The 20,748-nt window shown below is 47.4% G+C and overlaps 1 protein-coding gene across 1 annotated transcript; it reads right to left on the reverse strand.

Annotated features, from left to right (window-relative positions):
- Window positions 1–487: 487 nt before the first annotated feature.
- Window positions 488–19,915, reverse strand: SAYSD1 (SAYSVFN motif domain containing 1). The gene is made up of 3 exons (XM_077485381.1): window positions 19,820–19,915; window positions 3,256–3,462; window positions 488–873 (listed from the first exon to the last, which is right to left on the reverse strand). Exons 2-3 carry the CDS (start codon window positions 3,454–3,456, stop codon window positions 550–552), a joined length of 525 nt encoding a protein of 174 aa, XP_077341507.1. The 5' UTR covers window positions 3,457–3,462; window positions 19,820–19,915; the 3' UTR covers window positions 488–549.
- Between the last annotated feature and the right edge of the window lie 833 nt (window positions 19,916–20,748).

The following is a 20,748-nucleotide window of genomic DNA, read 5'->3' on the forward strand; positions in this document are numbered from 1 at the left end:
GTGGGAACCCAGACTGGGACTGAGGGTGGGAACCCAGACTGGGACTGAGGGTGGGAACCAAGACTGGGACTGAGGGTGGGAACCAAGACTGGGACTGAGGGTGGGAACCAAGACTGGGACTGAGGGTGGGAACCCAGACTGGGACTGAGGGTGGGAACCCAGACTGGGACTGAGGGTGGGATCCATTGCACTAAGGGAATTTTTTATACGCTCTGGACGGACAATCTCTGATGCATTTAGGAATGTGCCCATCTTTCCGGATCCATTTTCCGCATTGGCAGAGAAATTGTAAGGATGTTTTCCTGAGATAAAGAACAAATTGGAGGTGCACTTTGGCATCACCTACTGCGGCAGTTTGAGTGTCCCCTGTCTGGTGGGACATGCACACAACAATTTGCAAAACAGGGGGTCTGCCAAGCAGAAGGAGGACACTTGGCAACTACCTATGGCCTACAAAAGCTGATGTAGGAATGACATTCTGGCAGTCTTGGGTCTTTCAGGCAGTTTATTAATTTTATACATCTAGAAGTCAAGCCGTATGTCTTGTAGTTATACCCCAGTCAATGCCCCGTAATTCAGTTCCCTCTCAAATTGTTCAGCAGTCAATGTTCCGTCTATGGCCTCACATCCCGGGTTGAAAACAGAGTAGGCGCTCTTCTCTCCTTTCCTCTTTTGACCAGGCCCACGAGTTCCTTCATACAGCCAATAAAACATGGAAAGGACGAAGTACACCAGTCCAAACTCAAGTTCTACAAAGAGTCCCAGCAGGACCAGCCACAGGAGGACCTTCAGGAGCAGGGTGACCTTCCATTTAGAGCCGAAAGAAGAAGATGTGTCATCGAGAAGTGCTGCTTCTTCTCTGGGCTTTGAGGTCTGTAACAAAAAATAAATAAATGTATTGTTTAATATGCTTAAATCCCACCTCTGGGTTCATGACCCCCCCCCCCTTGGTTTGCCACAACCCCCATAGGAGCACTCCTATCCTCCTGAGCACCCCCCATCCATGTAGCAACCTCTGACACTTAGATCCCTTCAAGCGCACTCAAAGTCCACAGCAAAGTATGTACTCACAATGTCCTATAACTGTCCGCCACCCAGCCCCCACAGGTAAATACTCAGTGAAGGAGATAAAGTGATCCTTCTCTAGACCCAGGACTTCAAAACAGTGCCTTCCAGCAAATACTCCTTTAAGCAGTCTTCCCCAAGCCCTTAGCCCAGCTTCTCCTAAGGCCCAGACTGCAATCTCCTGTCTAAGAAACTCTCTCCTAGGAGCAGGAGCCCCCCCCCCCCCCCAGGAGATTGGAACTCTCTTGGAAGAGGAAAGACACCCGGAGCTTTCCGAACATTTTTTACTACTCCAGCCACCTTCTAGATACCTCCTTTCAGGGATTGGCTGGGGCATGATGAATAATGATACCGGTCATTTGCATCTCCCTGCCCTATATTCTGGAAGCTTCTTTCAGAAACAGGTGGGAAAAAAAAAATCAAACAACCAACTTAAGAATCCCGGAATAGACAAAAACAAACAAACAAACAAACAAACAATCACCCCTCCACTCACGACAGTGAAGCCAAAAAGCAATGTTGCATGGCAGCCCAACTAGGAGTGTGTATATACAGTCTATATACATACCTTTTTGCCAGGTGTCTTTGGACTGACATCACAGGTCTATTTATGTTTCTCTGGAGTTGGGCAGATCCTGAAAAACTGAAAACTGCCAAACATTTGGCAATTTTCTTTAACAGCTCCTGGGATTCACACAGCCCCACCACACTGCCTAGACAGGACCTGACCATTTACTACTGGCTTCTTGGTGGATTCTTGTGTCTCTAGCCTCATAAAGGAACTATGCTTAAACATTACTCATTTCTTACCTGTGCATTAAACTACATAAACACCTCCCTCCCTCCTTGTGCTCTTCCATCCTTTTGGTAACCGTTTAGTGAAGAGCCTTTTATGTTCCACTATGGCTGTGCCCCTGTGTACAAAGCCAGCTCCATAAAAGACATGGTGTGACCTGTTTGGTGTAGAGGAACTCAATTGTCCTGTACAAAGCCTGGACCTCAACCCTACTAAACACCTCTGGGCCTCAACCCTACTAAACACCTCTGGGCCTCAACCCTACTAAACACCTCTGGGCCTCAACCCTACTAAACACCTCTGGGCCTCAACCCTACTAAACACCTCTGGGCCTCAACCCTACTAAACACCTCTGGGCCTCAACCCTACTAAACACCTCTGGGCCTCAACCCTACTAAACACCTCTGGGCCTCAACCCTACTAAACACCTTTGGGCCTCAACCCTACTAAACACCTTTGGGCCTCAACCCTACTAAACACCTTTGGGCCTCAACCCTACTAAACACCTTTGGGCCTCAACCCTACTAAACACCTTTGGGCCTCAACCCTACTAAACACCTTTGGGCCTCAACCCTACTAAACACCTTTGGGCCTCAACCCTACTAAACACCTTTGGATGCAAACCCTACTGAACACCGAAGGTGAGCTAGGTATTCTCATTCACCATCAGTACCTGACCTCACAAATGACCTACAAAACACCCTCTAAAATCTTGTGGAAAGCCTTCCCTGAAGAATAAAAGGATGTTATGGCCACAAAGAAGGGAAGGGTTAAGTAATGGCCATGGTTTCTACTGAACGGTACCGTTACTACGACATCACACAAAGATATTGCAGACCATGGTGCGCTCTTCCAAATTTGTTGCAACAGTTTGGTGAAGACCCTTTTCTGCTCCAGTATGACTGTGCCCCTATACAAAGCCAGCTCCATAAAGAAGTGGTATGACAAGTTTGGTGTTGAGGAACTCGAGTGTCCTGCACAGAGGCCTGATCTCATCCCTACTGAACGCCTTTGATATAGATTGGAGTCCAATCGCCCAACATCAGCACCTGAAATAGTGCAAATTCCCACAGACCTTCCAAAATCCTGTGGAAAGCCTTCCCAGAAGAGTGGAAAATAGCCACAAAGGAGGGCAACTCCATGTTAATGACCATGGGGCGGGGGGTTTGAAATGGGATGTCTAATAATCCCATATAGGTGTGATGGTCTTTTTATATCTAAATGGTCTTCATCTCATTTTGAAACACCTTCGTAAAATTGCTATTCTCAGGTGTTCCAATTTGGGAGACAATAGAAAGAAAAAAATATATATTTATAGTAAGGATTACATAGCTGGTATTTCTAAGTAGATGACCAATCTTTATAAGGTTTCCGGTATCAGTGTCCCATCTTACTTGTATTGTAGGAGCCATGTTCCGATTACTCGCTATATCTGGTGTTCTCCACCTGGTGCAGATCCCATGAAGTCTCTCTTTCAGTGTCTGAGTTAATGATTTTTTTGCTTTCTCTCTTCCTGTTTGATTTTTGTTGGTTTGCCCATCTTCCTTGTGTTGTTTAGCTTTCCTCGCTCTATATTCCGCCAACCTCTGTTCCATCAGTCCCTGTACAACAAACAGGAAGAGCAATGCGAGACGGTCAGTATAAGGTCTATTTAGAAAAAAAAAAAATGCTGGATGTCACAAGCATTCGCCCAGAATAATCACCATCTTGTGCCTGTTATATTTATTTATTTCTTATGATCCTCAGCTCCATCTAGTGGCCATAATGTGATGTTTTCTCTATTGAGGTATTTTAGAAAAATACCATATTAGGGCCACTAGATGGCGCTGAGGATAAAAATATAACTCAAGTGACAAGGAGCAAGCTGATAGGAGAGAGAAAAGTAAGCAGGGTGGCCAGCCTCCTGTTGCTCCTTCAATCAGCTGGCTGGGAGTGGAGAGAGGGGACATTGTTGTTTCCTTTTTTACAGTCTATTGCTGTAGCAGAGAAAAAGGTGTCAAGAAAGTAGTTCATCTTTAACCACTTGCAGACCGGACCAATTTGCTGGTCAAAGACCAGACCACTTTTTGCGATTCGGCACTGTGTCGCTTTAACTGACAATTGCGCGGTCGTGCGACATGGCTCCCAAACAAAATTGACGTCCTTTTTTTCCCACAAATAGATCTTTCTTTTGGTGGTATTTGATCACCCCTGCGGTTTTTATTTTTTGCGCTATAAACAAAAATAGAGCGACAATTTTGAAAAAAACGCATTATTTTTTACTTTTTGTTATAATAAATATCCCCCAAAAATATATAAAAAAACATTTTTTTCCCTCAGTTTAGGCCGATACGTATTCTTCTACATATTTTTGTTAAAAAAAAAAACGCAATAAGCGATTATTGATTGGTTTGCGCAAAAGTTATAGCGTTTACAAAATAGGGATAGTTTTATAGCATTTTTATTAATAATTTTTTATTATTTTTTTTTTACTAGTAATGGCGGCGATCTGCGATTTTTATTGTGACTGCGACATTGTCGGGGACCCATCGGACATTTTTGACACATTTTTGGGACCATTGTCATTTATACAGTAATCACTGCTATATAAATGCAGTGATTCCTGTGTAAATGACACTGGCAGTGAAAGGGTTAACCTGTGGGTGGCAGTGTAGGGGTTAAGTGTTCCTAGGGGTGTGTTACTAACTGTGGGGGGTTGGGCTTTCATTTAGTGTACACTGTTCTCTGCTCCAATCACATGGAGCAGAGATCAGCATCACTAGTTGCTAGGCAGAATGGGAAAATGTTGTTTATACAGCATTTCCTCCATTCGGCCGCTCCGTGAGACGATCGCGGGGATGCCCGCGGCGATCGAGTCCGCGGGTCCCGCGACCGGACTCACGGGGGTCCCGACCAGTGCGGAAACGCGCCGCCGGCGGCGCGCTCCCGATGGCACGGCGGCAACGAATATTGGACGTACATGTACACCAATATGCCTGCCCGTGCCATTCTGTCGACGTACATAGTCGTGCGCTGGTCGGGAAGTGGTTAATGTAGTAAATACTGTAGCTAGTTAATTGAAGGAAAGAATGTGTATGCATACCTCCCAACTTTTTGAAATGGGAATGAGGGACACCCATCGGCAAAAGCATGCAGGCATAGGACATACCCCTTGCCACACCCCCTTAAAGGAGAATTGTACAAAAAAAAAAAAAAAGGATTGGTTAAACCCACAAGTGATTTTTTTAGCACTACTATTCCTTTATATTGGCTTTTGGAATTTACAAATGCAGCAATTTAGAAATCAGATGAAAGGTTTAGCGCTGGAAAACACTTTGTGATAGAGAAGGAAGGAATGAGGGGACATTGCTCCAAATCAGGGACAGTCCCACAAAAATCAGGGACAGTTGGGAGCTATGTGTATGTGACACGTGGTTTTCCTCTGCAAATCGCTATAGAAGTTTGAGCTACTCCAGTGGATGTGCATAGTCTTCTGGGTTCCATGCGAATGGCTGTCCTTCTGCATAATAATCACAGTGGGTCACTCCCTTGGCATGACCACCACCATTTAGAGCAGGGGTGTCAAACTCAATTTCGTACAGAGCGCAGAGTTCCGGAGTGCGCTACGTACAGAGCGCAGCGTTCCGGAGTGCGCTACGTACAGAGCGCAGAGTTCCGGAGTGCGCTACGTACAAAGCGCAGAGTTCCGGAGTGCGCTACGTACAGAGCGCAGAGTTCAGGAGTGCGCTACGTACAGAGCGCAGAGTTCCGGAGTGCGCTACGTACAGAGCACAGAGTTCCGGAGTGCGCTACGTACAGAGCACAGAGTTCCGGAGTGCGCTACATACAGAGCGCAGAGTTCAGGAGTGCGCTACGTACAGAGCGCAGAGTTCACGAGTACACTACGTACAGAGCGCAGAGTTCACGAGTGCGCTACGTACAGAGCGCAGAGTTCACGAGTACACTACGTACAGAGCGCAGAGTTCACCAGTACACTACGTACAGAGCGCAGAGTTCACCAGTACACTACGTACAGAGCGCAGAGTACACTACAGAGTGCAGAGTACACTACAGAGTGCAGAGTACACTACAGAGTGCAGAGTACACTACAGAGTGCAGAGTACACTACAGAGTGCAGAGTACACTACAGAGTGCAGAGTACACTACAGAGTGCAGAGTACACTACAGAGTGCAGAGTACACGGGTACACTACATACAGAGTGTAGAGTTCAGGAGTACACTATGTACAGAGCGCAGAGTTCAGGAGTACACTATGTACAGAGCGCAGAGTTCAGGAGTACACTATGTACAGAGCGCAGAGTTCAGGAGTACACTATGTACAGAGCGCAGAGTTCAGGAGTACACTATGTACAGAGCGCAGAGTTCAGGAGTACACTATGTACATACTGAAGAGTTCAGGAGTGCGCTACATACAGAGTGCAGAGTTTAGGGGTGTGCTACATACAGAGTACAAAATTCAGGGGTAGGCTATGTGCAGAGTACACTTCCAGGGGTGCCATTTGTACAGAGTCCAGGGGTACACTATGTATAAAATGTGCAAAGTGCAGAGTTCAGGGGTGCGCTATGTTCAAGTGGTTCCCTATGCACAGAGTGCAGAGTTCTGGAGTATGCTACATACAGAGTACAGAGTTCAGGGGTGTGCTATGCACAGAGTGCAGGGCTTAGGGGTGTGCTATGCACATTGTGCAACCCCCAGGTCACGAAAGCTTCTGTGTTTACATGTAACAGCGGAGAGCAGAGGGTGAGAGCCAGAGGGGGTGGAATGGTGTTTCGCCACGTTCCGGCTGCAAAACTGGATGCGAGGGCCAGATTCATCCCACAAGCTTTGTGTTTGACATTTGTGATTTAGAGAATGCCTTGCGTTTTTCTCAGTCAGTGCAAAGTATTCTTTGATTGGATGAGGCAAGAGCAGGGGTGGTGACATCACAATCCCCACCTCGTCCAAACAACACATTGCATTTATTAAGAACAATGTAACGCATTCTCAAAAATGATGGTCATTCCAAAAGAGCGACCCCGCTGCCATTAATTATGTACTTGGACTACCAGGAGTAATTATGCGCCTGGCCAACCAGGTGCCGCTATGCGCCTGGCCAACCAGGTGCCGCTATGCGCCTGGCCAACCAGGTGCCGCTATGCGCCTGGCCTACTAGGTGTAATTATGTACCTGGACTACTAGGAGTAATTATGTACATGGAATACTAGGGGCATTTATGTACAGTACCTGGAGTACTAGGGGTATTTATGTATCTGGACTACTAATAGGAATTATTATTATTGGTCCACTGAAGGAGCCCTCTTCATGGTTCCACCACCTCTATGACTAAGCCCTTGTTGGTGAAACGCGTGTTGACGAAATGTGTCAATGGGCGTTTCATGGGCAGGAACGGTCTTTTTTAGCTATGTGGAATAACATTTTTGTACATCTGTGATGTCATCGGTGCGCAGCAGCATATATTTCCCGATCACTCAATCGTCTACCCTATTCTATAACATTTATCAATCTAGCTAAAGAAACACATTCCATCAGAATCACGACCTTCACCTGGAGGCCGTGCATAGGAAGATGAACTCATACAATGTATCCAATGGAAATGAAGATGAACTCATACAATGTATCCGATGGGGATGAAGATGAACTCATACAATGTATCCGATGGGGATGAAGATGAGCTCATCTTCTATCCTCTATGGCTCCGCACACAACACTATCCCTGCAGGAAAATCTATTTAAATAACACACATGCCGGGATTTCTAATTGATCATAAAATCCGTCTTTAAATCTCTAAGCGGCTCTCATCTCCCGTGATTGAGAAGCCAACAGAAGCTCATCGCCTCCCTAGGAAGAAGGCAATATAATGAGCACCTTCCACGCTCGGGGCCACGCTGGAATTATCACATCCAGCTACTGGAAGATTGCCGAAGTGCGCATTCATAGATCCCGGCAGGTGTTGTAATAAAATCCACACACATCTTATGGAGGTATAAAAGATAAAAAGAAACATTTCTACATCGTCTCCTGAAAAGTAAAGTTGCAACAAAAGACTAAAAGTGGTAATAAACCCAAAACCAAGAATGTAATGTATTGCAGCTTACCAATCATTAGATGCGGCGGCTGCATTCTTTTTCTTAGCCTTTTTTTCCCCTCTCTGTTTTCACCTTGTGATCTGGCCAGTAACACACCTCCTGTATTAGAGCACCCCCCCCACTCTGGATGAAGGAGCACAGGGGGCACATTTGGACAGCAGCATTGTTAGTCTCAGGGGAGGGGAGTGTTAGATGGACTCTAGCGCAGGGTTTGGGACAAGGGGTGGGCGAGAGGGATGGCTGCCCTGGGCACTATTGTATCATGTGAGGTGGGGGGGGCACCACAAGGAGATTTAGGGAGAATTTGGGAGATGGCAGGATGTAAGTATTGTTCTAGTATGGAACATTTTGAAGGGGGGGGGGGGGGGGATTTGGAGTGTGGTGGGGAAGATGTGTATTCAGAGAGGACATTTTAGGGGTAGAAGATTTGTGCTAGGAGGGGTGATTTTTTTTTGGGGGGGGGGGGGGATTTGAGGAGTGGGGGCAAAGATTTGTGCTGGGGGAGAAGAAGGGTATTGGGAGGATGGCCCCAGGAATTTATACTTCAGGGGTAAGCATGCAGATTAGAGCTCAGTTCTTTGTGGGGGAAATTTTTGCCGACACACAGGGTTGGACTGGGACAAAAATTTGGCCCTGGACTTTATCCAGACTGGCCCACTTTAATTCAAAAAAATGCTGCCCCCCCCCCCACATAAAAAAAGTCACGCCCACCAAAAAGGCCCCTACATCCATTATTGCATATCATGAGAGGGTGAGAAACAGAGGGAGTGGGGGGAGGGGGGGGTTTAAGGGAAAGAGGGGGTGAGTGTAAGACCCCTTTCACACTGAGGCGGTTTTCAGGTGATTTTGGGCTAAAAATAGTGCCTGTAAAGTGCCTGAAAAACGCCTCCCCTGCAGTCCCAGTGTGGCAGGATGTTAAAAAAACATCCTGCAAGCAGCATCTTTGGGCCATCTTCACCACGCCTGCCCACTGAAATGAATGGGCACCGCTGCCAAAGCGCCTGCAAAGTAGCGCTACATGGGAGCATTTAACCCTTTATTCAGCTTCTAGCGGGGGTTAAAAGCACCCAGCTAGCGGCCGAATAGCGCTGCTAAAACGACGGTAAAGCCCTGCTAAAACTAGCAGTGTTTTACCGTCAACGCCCGCCTGCCCGCCCCAGTGTGAAAGAAGCCCAAGTGTCAGGGTGTAAATGAGAGGGAGGGGGTGAGAGAGACAGAGGGGGGGGGGGCGAGAGACAGAGAGAGGGGGGGGGGCCGAGAGACAGAGAGAGGGGGGGGGCCGAGAGACAGAGAGAGGGGGGGGGGCCGAGAGACAGAGAGAGGGGGGGGGGGGGGCGAGAGACAGAGAGAGGGGGGGGCCGAGAGACAGAGAGAGGGGGGGGCCGAGAGACAGAGAGGGGGGGGGCCCGAGAGACAGAGAGGGGGGGGGGGGCCGAGAGACACAGAGAGGGGGGGGGCCGAGAGACACAGAGAGGGGGGGGGGCCGAGAGACAGAGAGAGAGAGGGGGGGGCCCGAGAGACAGAGAGAGAGAGGGGGGGGCCCGAGAGACAGAGAGAGAGGGGGGGGCCCGAGAGACAGAGAGAGAGGGGGGGGCCCGAGAGACAGAGAGGGGGGGGGCGAGAGACAGAGAGAGGGGGGGGCGAGAGACAGAGAGAGGGGGGGGGCGAGAGACAGAGAGAGGGGGGGGGCGAGAGACAGAGAGAGGGGGAGGCCGAGAGACAGAGAGAGGGGGGGGCGAGAGACAGAGAGAGGGGGGGCCGAGAGACAGAGAGAGAGGGGGGGGCCCGAGAGACAGAGAGAGGGGGGCCGAGAGACAGAGAGAGGGGGGGCCGAGAGACAGAGAGAGGGGGGCCGAGAGACAGAGAGAGGGGGGGCCGAGAGACAGAGAGAGGGGGGCCGAGAGACCGAGAGAGGGGGGCCCGAGAGACAGAGAGAGGGGGGGGCCGAGAGACAGAGAGAGGGGGGGCCGAGAGACAGAGAGAGGGGGGGGCCGAGAGACAGAGAGGGGTCTGAGAGACAGAGAGGGGTCTGAGAGACAGAGAGGGGTCTGAGAGACAGAGAGGGGTCTGAGAGACAGAGAGGGGTCTGAGAGACAGAGAGGGGTCTGAGAGACAGAGAGGGGTCTGAGAGACAGAGAGGGGTCTGAGAGACAGAGAGGGGTCTGAGAGACAGAGAGGGGTCTGAGAGAGACCACATAGCACTGTCCCTATTTGTAGTCCAGGGTGGCCGCGCCCACTCCTGTTTGCTTCTTCTCCTTCCTGGGCTTTGACATCTAAATGCCCACCTCGCTTATCACCATTCCCGCTGCTGTTTTCTGTCACACTCCCGCCGCCGAACTATGCTTAAAAAAACAGCCCACTCAGCCATCGGCCCACCGGTAAACTCCCAGTAGTCCAGGTGGCTAGTGCATGCCTGCTGACACATAATGCATCTGGCGGGGGGGGGGGTGCAGTTTGGCATGTTTGTCCTGGGCTCTACGTGACCTTATCCCAGCACTGGACTAGCAGATTTAGATACACTAACAAATTGAAGCCAAACTTCAGCTATGGGCGGCCACAGACAGTTCGAATCATGGCCGGTTCAGGGGGAACCGGCCGAGATTCGAACCATGCGTGGGCGGACTGAATGTACTAAGTTGATAGATCGACAGGCTGGTTGTATCCAAGATGATCAAATTCCCTCGCGATTATCGCTAGCGGCTGCTTTAGCTGCTAGTAACAACAGTCACTGAATTCTCCCAGCAGGAAAGGTTCCCCCCGCCTGCTGGGAGCAGATAATGTCTCAGCAGGAGGGATTCCTGTCAGCACTGTCTGTGTTGATGGGGAAAATTGTTGCAGGAAAGAAATTTGCCCGGTCTATGCACCTTACAATCAGTTACTTCAAGGTTTTGTTTTGTTTTAATTTTGGGGAAAAAAAGTTTTACATAAATAAAAGCTGGTGATTGTAAGCGCCCCTTTCAGTGGTTAATGTTTTGTCTCATTCCTGTAACATACATCTGCCCGGAGAACTTGTTCTTTTGAAAAAACAACAGAATTACTGGCTGGATCTTCAACTGACAGACGGTTTGAACAGTCAGAAGAAAGCGTAACAGATGGGAACGTTACTGAATGCAGAACTCTTTTTTTGCCACAAGATGGCAGTAACAGGTGTGCCTTGTTTAGCCAGCACCTGACCCTGGGCAGGGGCATTATGGGAGATGTAGTTTGGAGGAGGACCTGGACTGCAACCATGACCAGGAATGTTGGGAAACAACCACAAATCAGGGCCGGGACAAGGGGTGGGTAGGAGGCACGGCTGCCCCTGGCGCAATGGTCTATTGCAGGGGTAGGGGGCACCCTGACCCTAACCCTAAGGGATAGGGGGGGGACACAATTTGGCATCTTTGCCCTAGGCGCTGGATGACCTTGTCCCGGCACTGACCAAAATACCCAGGCATACCCGAGATCAAGAGGGGTCATTTAGAGAGGAAAGCCCGGGAAGGAGCGGGGCACTTGGGGAGCGTGCCAACCGGAGTAAGAAGGAAGAAGAATTGCTGTGCTAGTCAATAAGCTCCTGTGCCGAGTTTGCCAGACACTGCTACATCCAAGCACCAGTAGGCTGGACTGGATGGGGGTTCTCTGCATGATTGGCTGTTCTGATACCCACCCCGAAACATTTGCTGTGATCAAGCATGTACCGGCCATCGGGACTACAGGGAGTTTCCCGGTGGGCCGATGGCTCAGTGGGCCGATTTCAGTGACAAAGTAATGGCTGCGCGGCTCGCCCTCAACTTCACGCAGTGATGCGAGAAAGATGAGAAAAATACAGAGGAGAATAAGTGAAGTAATAAAAGAGGTTAGTGAGGACTCCTTATGTTACTTATGTTTTTTTGCACAATTGTGTATAGTTTTATATGCCGTTTTTGTGCTTGTTTGCAAAATTAAAGTGGGCCAGTCTGGATGAAGTCCAGGGCCAAATTTTTGTCTCAGTCCAGCCCTGGCTGTGATCCAGGAGGTATTCACCCAGATCTACTGAAGAGGTCCCCATCCCATCTGCTTCTACCACCGGGGGTCCTCCCGCCACTCAACCAACCAACTGCCAACAGAGAATTGCCAAGGAAGGAACTGGTGAGAGGGTCAAAGACCCACTGCAAAGCTGCATCGGTCCGCAGATAACTGAGCCACAGACCCCCAAAGCTGCTGCTGCAGGAATTTCCCATGCTGTACCAGATAGGGCCTGACATAGCCGAGTTATCGGTCTTATTTCCCAGAGTGCTGATATTTGTGCATACCATTACATCTAATTACTGCAACAGTGCTTACCATTACATCCAGCCAGGGCCGGGACAAGGGGTGGGCAGGAGGGGAGGCTGCCCTTGGCGCAGTGGTTTACTGTAGGGGTGGGGGCACCTTTCTTCTGTTACAAGGCTGACAGGAGCAGTGGCAGAGGCAGGGATTTTGACAAGCGAGTGTCTGCTGGGTGTAGAATCACCTAAGCATCATGGGGGGGGGCTCCTACACCATGAGGGGGGGGCGCAGTTTGGCATCTTTGTCCTGGATGACCTTGTCCCAGCACTGCATCCAACTATTGTAACTGTGCACATCTTCACACCTGGGCCTACTTTCTCCTAAGGGATCATGTGCACCAAGAACCCCCTCCTTCATTAAGTTCAACCTCTAAGGCAGCGATTCTCAACCAGGGTTCCTCCAGAGGTTGTAGGGGTTCCTTCAGCATTGGGTCATTTCTGCCTCCCGGATAAGATCCCACCGACACCATTGATCTTTTTAGCTATCTGTAAGGAGGTAATTCTTCCTAATGACCACAAGTGTAAGGACCATTCTTCCCACTGACCATCACACTAATGTATCATGAGTTGTAGATTTCTCATTTTTAGAAGGGGTTCCCCCGAGACCGGAGAACTATTTCAAGGGTTCCTCTGTGATGAAGAGGTTGAGAAAGGCTGCTCTAAGGATACATTGCTGCAACCCCCCTGTTCACGGATATTTCCTCATTTCCCTGCGTGCCAACGTTCTGAACCACTTCAGCCCTGGACCAATTGTCAGCCTAAGGACCAGAGGTCTTTTTACAATTTGGCACTGCACTGCTTTAACTGGTAATTGCGCGGTCATGCAATGTTGTACCCAAACGAAATTTGCGTCCTTTTCTTCCCACAAATAGAGCTTTCTTTTGATGGTATTTGATTGCCTCTGCGATTTTTTATTTTTTGCAATATAAATGGAAAAAGACCGAAAATTTCGAGAAAAAAAAATATATTTTCTACTTTTTGTTATAAGAAAAATCGAATAAACTCAATTTTAGTCATACATTTAGGGCAAAATTTATTCAGCCACATGTCTTTAGTAAAAAAAAAAAAAAAATGTCAATAAGCGTATTTATATGGTTTGCGCAAAAGTTATAGCGTCTACAAACTAGAGTACATTTTCTGGAATTTACACAGCTTTTAATTTATGACTGCCCATCTCATTTCTTGAGGTGCTAAAATGGCAGGGCAGTACAAACCCCCCCCCCCCCCAAATGACCCCATTTTGGAAAGTAGACACCCCAAGGAAATTGCTGAGGGGCATGTTGAGCCCATTGAATATTTTTTTTTTGTCCCAAGTGATTGAATAAGGACACAAAAAAAAATAAAAGTTTACAAAAAGTTGTCACAAAATGATATATTGCTCACACATGTCATAGTCATATGTGGAATTGCACCCCAAAATATATTCTGCGGCTTCTCCTGAGTACGGGGATACCACATATGTGGGACTTTTTGGGAGTCTAGCCGCGTACGGCACCCCGAAAACCAATCACTGCCTTCAGGGTTTCTAAGGGTGCAAATTTTTGATTTCACTCCTCACTACCTATCACAGTTTCGAAGGCCATAAAATGCCAAAATAACACAAACCCCCCCCCCCCCAAATGACCCCATTTTGGAAAGTAGACACCCCAAGCTATTTACTGGAGAGGCATGTTGAGTCCATGGAATATTTTATATTTTGCCACAAGTTGCAGGAATATTACAATTTTCTTTTTTTTTTTTTGCACAAAGTTGTCACTAAATGATATATTGCTCACACATGCTATAGGCATAAGTGAAATTACACCCCAAAATAAATTCTGCTGCTTCTCCCGAGTACGGGGATACCACATGTGGGGGACTTTTTGGGAGCCTAGCCGCGTACGGGACCCCGAAAACCAAGCACTGCCTTCCGGATTTAAATATAAAACGCTACCAAAAAAAAAAAACTTAGCGATCGCAGGGATCAGGCCTGACTCTGCGAACGCTGCAGTTATGCGTTTAGTGTTTTGTAAGTGACAGTGATCGATCGATACTGCACTTGGGTGGGCTGGGCTGGGCGGAGGGGCAAAACGCAGGTGCTAGCAGGTATCTGGGCTGATCCCGCTAACAATGCGCTTTTTTGGAACCCTAAACTGCTGAGGACGCTAGTATAGATCTGATCAGATCAGATATTGATCTGTTCAGATTCTATACCACTACGGGAGGTGTATGCTTTGCGCGTGGGTGTTAGCGGTACTGGCACTAGCCTAGCGCTGCCTGGGGCGACGCAGACCCTGACCCTAAAACCTAATTGATATCACCCGCCGGGTGATCAGGGGGTTAAACCTTTATTGGGTAATAAATGGTGGGTGCCCTGATGGGTAGTATATGGGGGTACCTAGCGCTATAAAAACCTGGTGGTGAACCTAAAAAAATAACTAGCTACCTAGCGGCACCAGTGACACTAATGCAGCGATCAGAAAAACGATTGCTTAGTGACACTGGCAAAAGGGGGTGAAAGGGTTAACTCTAGGGGCAATCAGGGGTTAAACCTTTATTGGGGGGGTAGGGGGGCTACCCTGGACCTAACACTAACTGCCCTGACAGTTTTTACTGTCACAACTGACACTAAATGCAGTGATCAGTAAATAAATGATCACTGCAATCAGTGACGCTGTGACTGGGAGGGGGGTCAATTACACAGTCAACATTGTGTTTATCTAACAATAAACAAAATCACTCAACGCAATCCACCCAGTAAATGATGAAACACAAATCACAGAAAAGTTACAAGCTGAACACCGATAGGTTAAATCTCATAAACCTGGTGGCAATAACATAAAACATCAAAGTGTGGCGCAACACATGAGGGCTAAAAAGTTCATATAGAGTCCATACAAAAAAGTTCTACCATAGATATAACAAAAAGGCCGGTGAATAGATTGGGGAGAGTGTATAATCCCGTCACCAAGAGCACTCGTACCTGCTCACTTGATATGTTTGACCCCCCCCCCCCCCGAGTCAACAGGATGGCAATATCGCAACCAGGGGCATACAATACCTAAAGCATTTGGCACCCAGGGAGGATCCTATATCTGGCATCCCCCATCTGGCGCAACTGTAGAGATTGCTATAGGTGACGTAGAGGGCGTAACTCTTCCTCCCGTACGCGTTGCGTCCTGGGACGGGACTTTCTTCAGCGATGTACTTTATTATATGTTTATTACTTCAACCTGCCAATAAGGTCTGCTTATCCTTCATAGAGTTTTGAATCTATTTTTTGTGTGCCTGCTAAGGTTTACAGAAAAGGTATACTGGTGGTGTCAGTGAGGGCGATGCCCGACATAGGGCTGGGCCAGAGCAGAGGGCCCAAGATACCAGCAGTTCCTGCAGGGGTAAAGCAACGAAAGAAAGCCGAAAAAAAAGAAAAGCTAATGCAGACATCACATCTAAGAAGTGGTAAGCTGCAATATAATAAGTGTTTCATTTTGGTTTTAATATGATTTAAGGACTGGTAAGCTGCAATATATGGCATTCTTGTTTTATGGTTTAGAAAGGGGGGGGGGGGGGGTCAGCAACCAGTAGATGGCAGACAGGTGACTGGTAGATGGCGGTCTGGGCTTGCTGACCCGCCATTCCCGGAGCATCAAACCGAGTGCAATGCAGAGGAACTACTTGTAAAGTTGGAGCTGTAGTAGGGAGCAAGAGCCACATAATCCGATGCCTCCTCTGTAGTGCCGGCTCCTGCCCCAACTCCACCTCTTATCCCGGCTAGCGTTTTTTTTTTTTTTTTAAATGGTGCCAGCTACGGGAAAGAGGAGATCTTCAGGTCAGTGTGAAGGCACAATAATATTAGGGCTGCTTTCACAGTGATGTGCTGCGGTTTGCCCAGTGCCCACACAGGGGGTGCAGCTTTCCTGCCTGGTTTGCTGTGCTTAGCCATAGATTTCTATTGTATCCTGTGGGTTTGACGCACTTTCTGAAAGCGCACCGCAACTCCTAAATGCAGGATATAAAAGAAGTCTATGGCAGGAAAGTCACAAATGCACTGCACTAAACCCGCTAACCATCATCCATTCGAGTGAATGAGGCCACTCTGCAAATGCCCGGCAATCTTGTGCAAAACAGCGAACAAGGGGCCAAAGCCATGTGTTGTGTTGCTTTGTCACCACCCGCTTTAACCCCTTGGACCCTGCAGAAGCATGCAGTTGTGGGGCACTTGCAGAGGGACCCCGTTTACTTGAATAGGTTGCGATTGGCGGACGGTAGCACCCACCAGAAGCAACAGGGGGGTTTAAAGGAGTTGTAAAGGCAGAAGGTGCATCTATGCATTAAGATAAGAAACCTTCTGTGTGTAGCAGCCGCCCCACCGACACAGTTTTATCCCACTGACACCATCACGGCGACATTTTTATCCTACTGACACCAACACAGAGATGTTTTTATTTCACAAACACCAACACAGCAAAATTTTTTCCCCACTGACAACACCACAGCAAGTTGGTGTCAGTGAGATAAAAATGGCGCTGTGTAGGTGGGACAAAAATTTCACTGCGTTAGGGTGAGTATTATAAAAATGTTGCTGTGTCGATGGGATAAAAACGTCGCCGTTTACACTGCCAATGGAATAAAAATGTCGCTGTGTCGGCGGGGTAAAAAATGTCGCTGTGTCGGCGGGGTAAAAAATGTCGCTGTGTCGGCGGGGTAAAAAATGTCGCTGTGTCGGCGGGGTAAAAAATGTCGCTGTGTCGGCGGGGTAAAAAATGTCGCTGTGTCGGCGGGGTAAAAAATGTCGCTGTGTCGGCGGGGTAAAAAATGTCGCTGTGTCGGCGGGGTAAAAAATGTCGCTGTGTCGGCGGGGTAAAAAATGTCGCTGTGTCGGCGGGGTAAAAAATGTCGCTGTGTCGGCGGGGTAAAAATGTTGCTGTGTCGGCGGGGTAAAAAATGTCGCTGTGTCGGCGGGGTAAAAAATGTCGCTGTGTCGGCGGGGTAAAAAATGTCGCTGTGTCGGCGGGGTAAAAAATGTCGCTGTGTCGGCGGGGTAAAAAATGTCGCTGTGTCGGCGGGGTAAAAAATGTCGCTGTGTCGGCGGGGTAAAAATGTTGCTGTGTCGGCGGGGTAAAAATGTTGCCATGTCGGGGCGAGTATTATAAAAATAGCACTGTGTCGGTGGGATAAAAATATTGCTCAGTCACTTTCAACGGAATAAAAATGGCGCTGTGTAAGTGGGACAAAAAAAATGTCACTGTGTCAGCGGGGTAAAAAATGTTGCTGTGTTGAGGTCAGTATTATAAAAATGGCGCTGTGTTGGTGTTGGTGGGATAAAAATGGCGCTGTGTCGGTGTCGGCATTATAAAAACGTTGCTGTGTCGGTGACATAAAAATGTCGCTGGGTCGGTGGGATAAAAATGGCGCTGGGCCGGTGGGATAAAAATGGCGCTGTGCCGGTGGGATAAAAATGGCGCTGTGCCGGTGGGATAAAAATGGCGCTGTGCCGGTGGGATAAAAATGGCGCTGTGCCGGTGGGATAAAAATGGCGCTGTGCCGGTGGGATAAAAATGGCGCTGTGCCGGTGGGATAAAAATGGCGCTGTGCCGGTGGGATAAAAATGGCGCTGTGCCGGTGGGATAAAAATGGCGCTGTGCCGGTGGGATAAAAATGGCGCTGTGCCGGTGGGATAAAAATGGCGCTGTGCCGGTGGGATAAAAATGGCGCTGTGCCGGTGGGATAAAAATGGCGCTGTGCCGGTGGGATAAAAATGGCGCTGTGCCGGTGGGATAAAAATGGCGCTGTGCCGGTGGGATAACAATGGCGCTGTGCTGGTGGGATAACAATGGCGCTGTGCTGGTGGGATAACAATGTTGCCGTGTTAGGGTCAGTATTATAAAAATGACACTTTGTCGGTGTCGGTGGGATAAAAATGTCGTTGTGTCAGTGAAATAAAAACGTTGCTGTGTCAGCAGGGTAAAAATGTCGCTGTGTCGAGGCGAGTATTATAAAAAATATCAATGTGTCGGTGGGATAAAAATATTGCTGTGTCACTGTCAACGGAATAAAAATGGCGCTGTGTAAGTGGGACAAAAAAGTCACTGTGTCAGTGGGGTAAAAATGTCGCTGTGTTGGTGTATTATAAAAATGACGCTGTGTCATGTCGGTGGAATAAAAATGGCGCTGTGCCGGTGGGATAAAAATGGCGCTGTGCGAAGGGGGAATTTTTGGGACTTTAAATGAAGTACAAATAAGTGCCTCCATCCCGGTAATCGGTATGTAAAAAAGGGAGTTTGGGACTTTAAATGACGCACTTGGATAGTGGAGGTAAATTTTAACCATGTTTAGAAGTTTATTGATTGTTCAGTAACAGACCGTAAAAAATAGAGATCAGATTCATAATATATATAGGCATCAATGCAGTACAAACATGATATATAGTATCCACATATAATAGCACATAATAATAATAATAATAATGCTTCATTTAAAGTCCCAAACTCCCTTTTTTTAAATGTTGCTGTGTCGGCGGGGTAAAAATGTTGCGGTGTCGGGGCGAGTATTATAAAAATAGCACTGTGTCAGCGGGGTAAAAATGACGCTGTGTTGGTGTCAGTATTATGAAAATGTCGCTGTGCCGGTGGGAAAAAAAAGTTGTTGTGTCAGTGAAAGTGAAATAAAAATGTCGCTGTGCTGGTGTCAGTATTATGAAAATGTCGCTGTGCCGGTGTCGGTGGAATAAAAATGTCGCTGTGCCGGTGTCGGTGGAATAAAAATGTCGCTGTGTCGGTGGAATAAAAATGTCGCTGTGCCGGTGTCGGTGGAATAAAAATGTTGTTGTGTCAGTGAAAGTGAAATAAAAATGTCGCTGTGCCAGTGTCAGTATTATAAAAATGTCGCTGTGCCGGTAGGATAAAACCGTCGCTGTGTCGGGGTCACCATTATAAAAATGTCGCTGTGCCGGTGTCAGTATTATAAAAATGTCGCTGTGCCGGTGTCAGTATTATAAAAATGTCGCTGTGCCGGTAGGATAAAACCGTCGATGTGTCGGGGTCACCATTATAAAAATGTCGCTGTGCCGGTGTCGGTAGGATAAAAATGTCGCTGTGCCGGTGTCAGTATTATAAAAATGTCGCTGTGTCGGTAGGATAAAAACGTCACTGTGTCGGGGTCACTATTATAAAAATGTCGCTATGTCTGTGGAATAAAAATGTCGCTGTGCCGGTGTCGGTAGGATAAAAACGTCGCTGTGTCGGGGTCACTATTATAAAAATGTTGCAGTGTCGATGGGATAAAATGTCGCTTTGTCGATGTCTGCGGGGTAAAAATGTCGCTATGTCGGGGTCTCGATTATAAAAATGTCGCTGTGTTGGTGTCATTGGAATAAAAATGTCGGCGTGAGGAAAAAAAATGCGTCTTATCGATAAAGAGGAAATTGAGGAGTGCAGCTGGTAAGTTCAGATAATAGGATTCGAATCAGGTTATTTGGAGGAGAGATCAGTGCTGCCGGGGTGGAGGAGGGGAGAATCTCCCAGAAATTGCGATCAGCGCCTCTATGATCGACAGACGATCAATAATCCCCCTCTATAGTCGTATTCTCTCTACGTGGAATCTTACCTAAGTCTTCCTGCGCAGACACACACAGGCTCCCCCCTTCTACAGGAAATCCTCCATCCCTCTAACACAAAGCATTATGGGAAGTGTAGTCCCTCCTGGACACACACAGTCACAGCTGTGATAGTAAATTGCTGATATTAACCCCTTCATGGCGGAAGGTAAAACAAATCCTGGCAACGCCTGAACACAATTTTGCAACTTTTGGCATGCGTTAGTAAAACAAGACATATCACTATTATTATTACTACTATTATTATTATCACAACTACTTAGTGTATCCGGGTGGATTATACCGCTTTTTTTTTCTTTTTTTCTAGATAAATTGAGCTTCTTTAATTGGTAAATGTTCATCGATATCTCCTGATTTTTTTATTTTTTTTTATTATTATTATTATCAAATGAAAATTGAAACTAAATAGTAAAAAAAAAGTATTTATTTGTAAACATTGGATTAAAAACAAACCAAGACAAAATAAATTCTGCTACTCTGGCCACACACATATGAAGAGATCACATAGTTGTGTGGTCTTTGTTGTCAAAACACTTTTTTCTTTTACTTCACACAGATTTCTAGTGAGGAGAAATGGATACAATGTATTCTTATGTATCCTTTCATCCTTGCAGAGGAGAAACAATGCAGAGGAGAATGGTTCTGATCACTGGCAGTGGCATAGCGTGGGTTGCCAGCGCTCGGGGCAAGTATTGGTGCCCCCTGACCTGTGGACAGTTAGCATTCCCTGAGTTGCTTCTACCAGAATTTTATATATATATATATATATACACACACACACACACACTCACCGGCCACTTTATTAGGTACACCTGTTCAATTGCTTGGTAACACTAATTGCTAATCAGCCAAACACACGACAGCAACTCAATGTATTTAGGCATCTAGATGTGGTGAAGACGACTTGCTGAAGTTCAAA

Source organism: Lithobates pipiens, unplaced genomic scaffold, assembly GCF_037356315.1.
Source record: "Lithobates pipiens isolate NorthernLeopardFrog02 unplaced genomic scaffold, aLitPip1_a1.2 Scaffold_18, whole genome shotgun sequence".
NCBI classification, from domain to species: domain Eukaryota; kingdom Metazoa; phylum Chordata; class Amphibia; order Anura; family Ranidae; genus Lithobates; species Lithobates pipiens.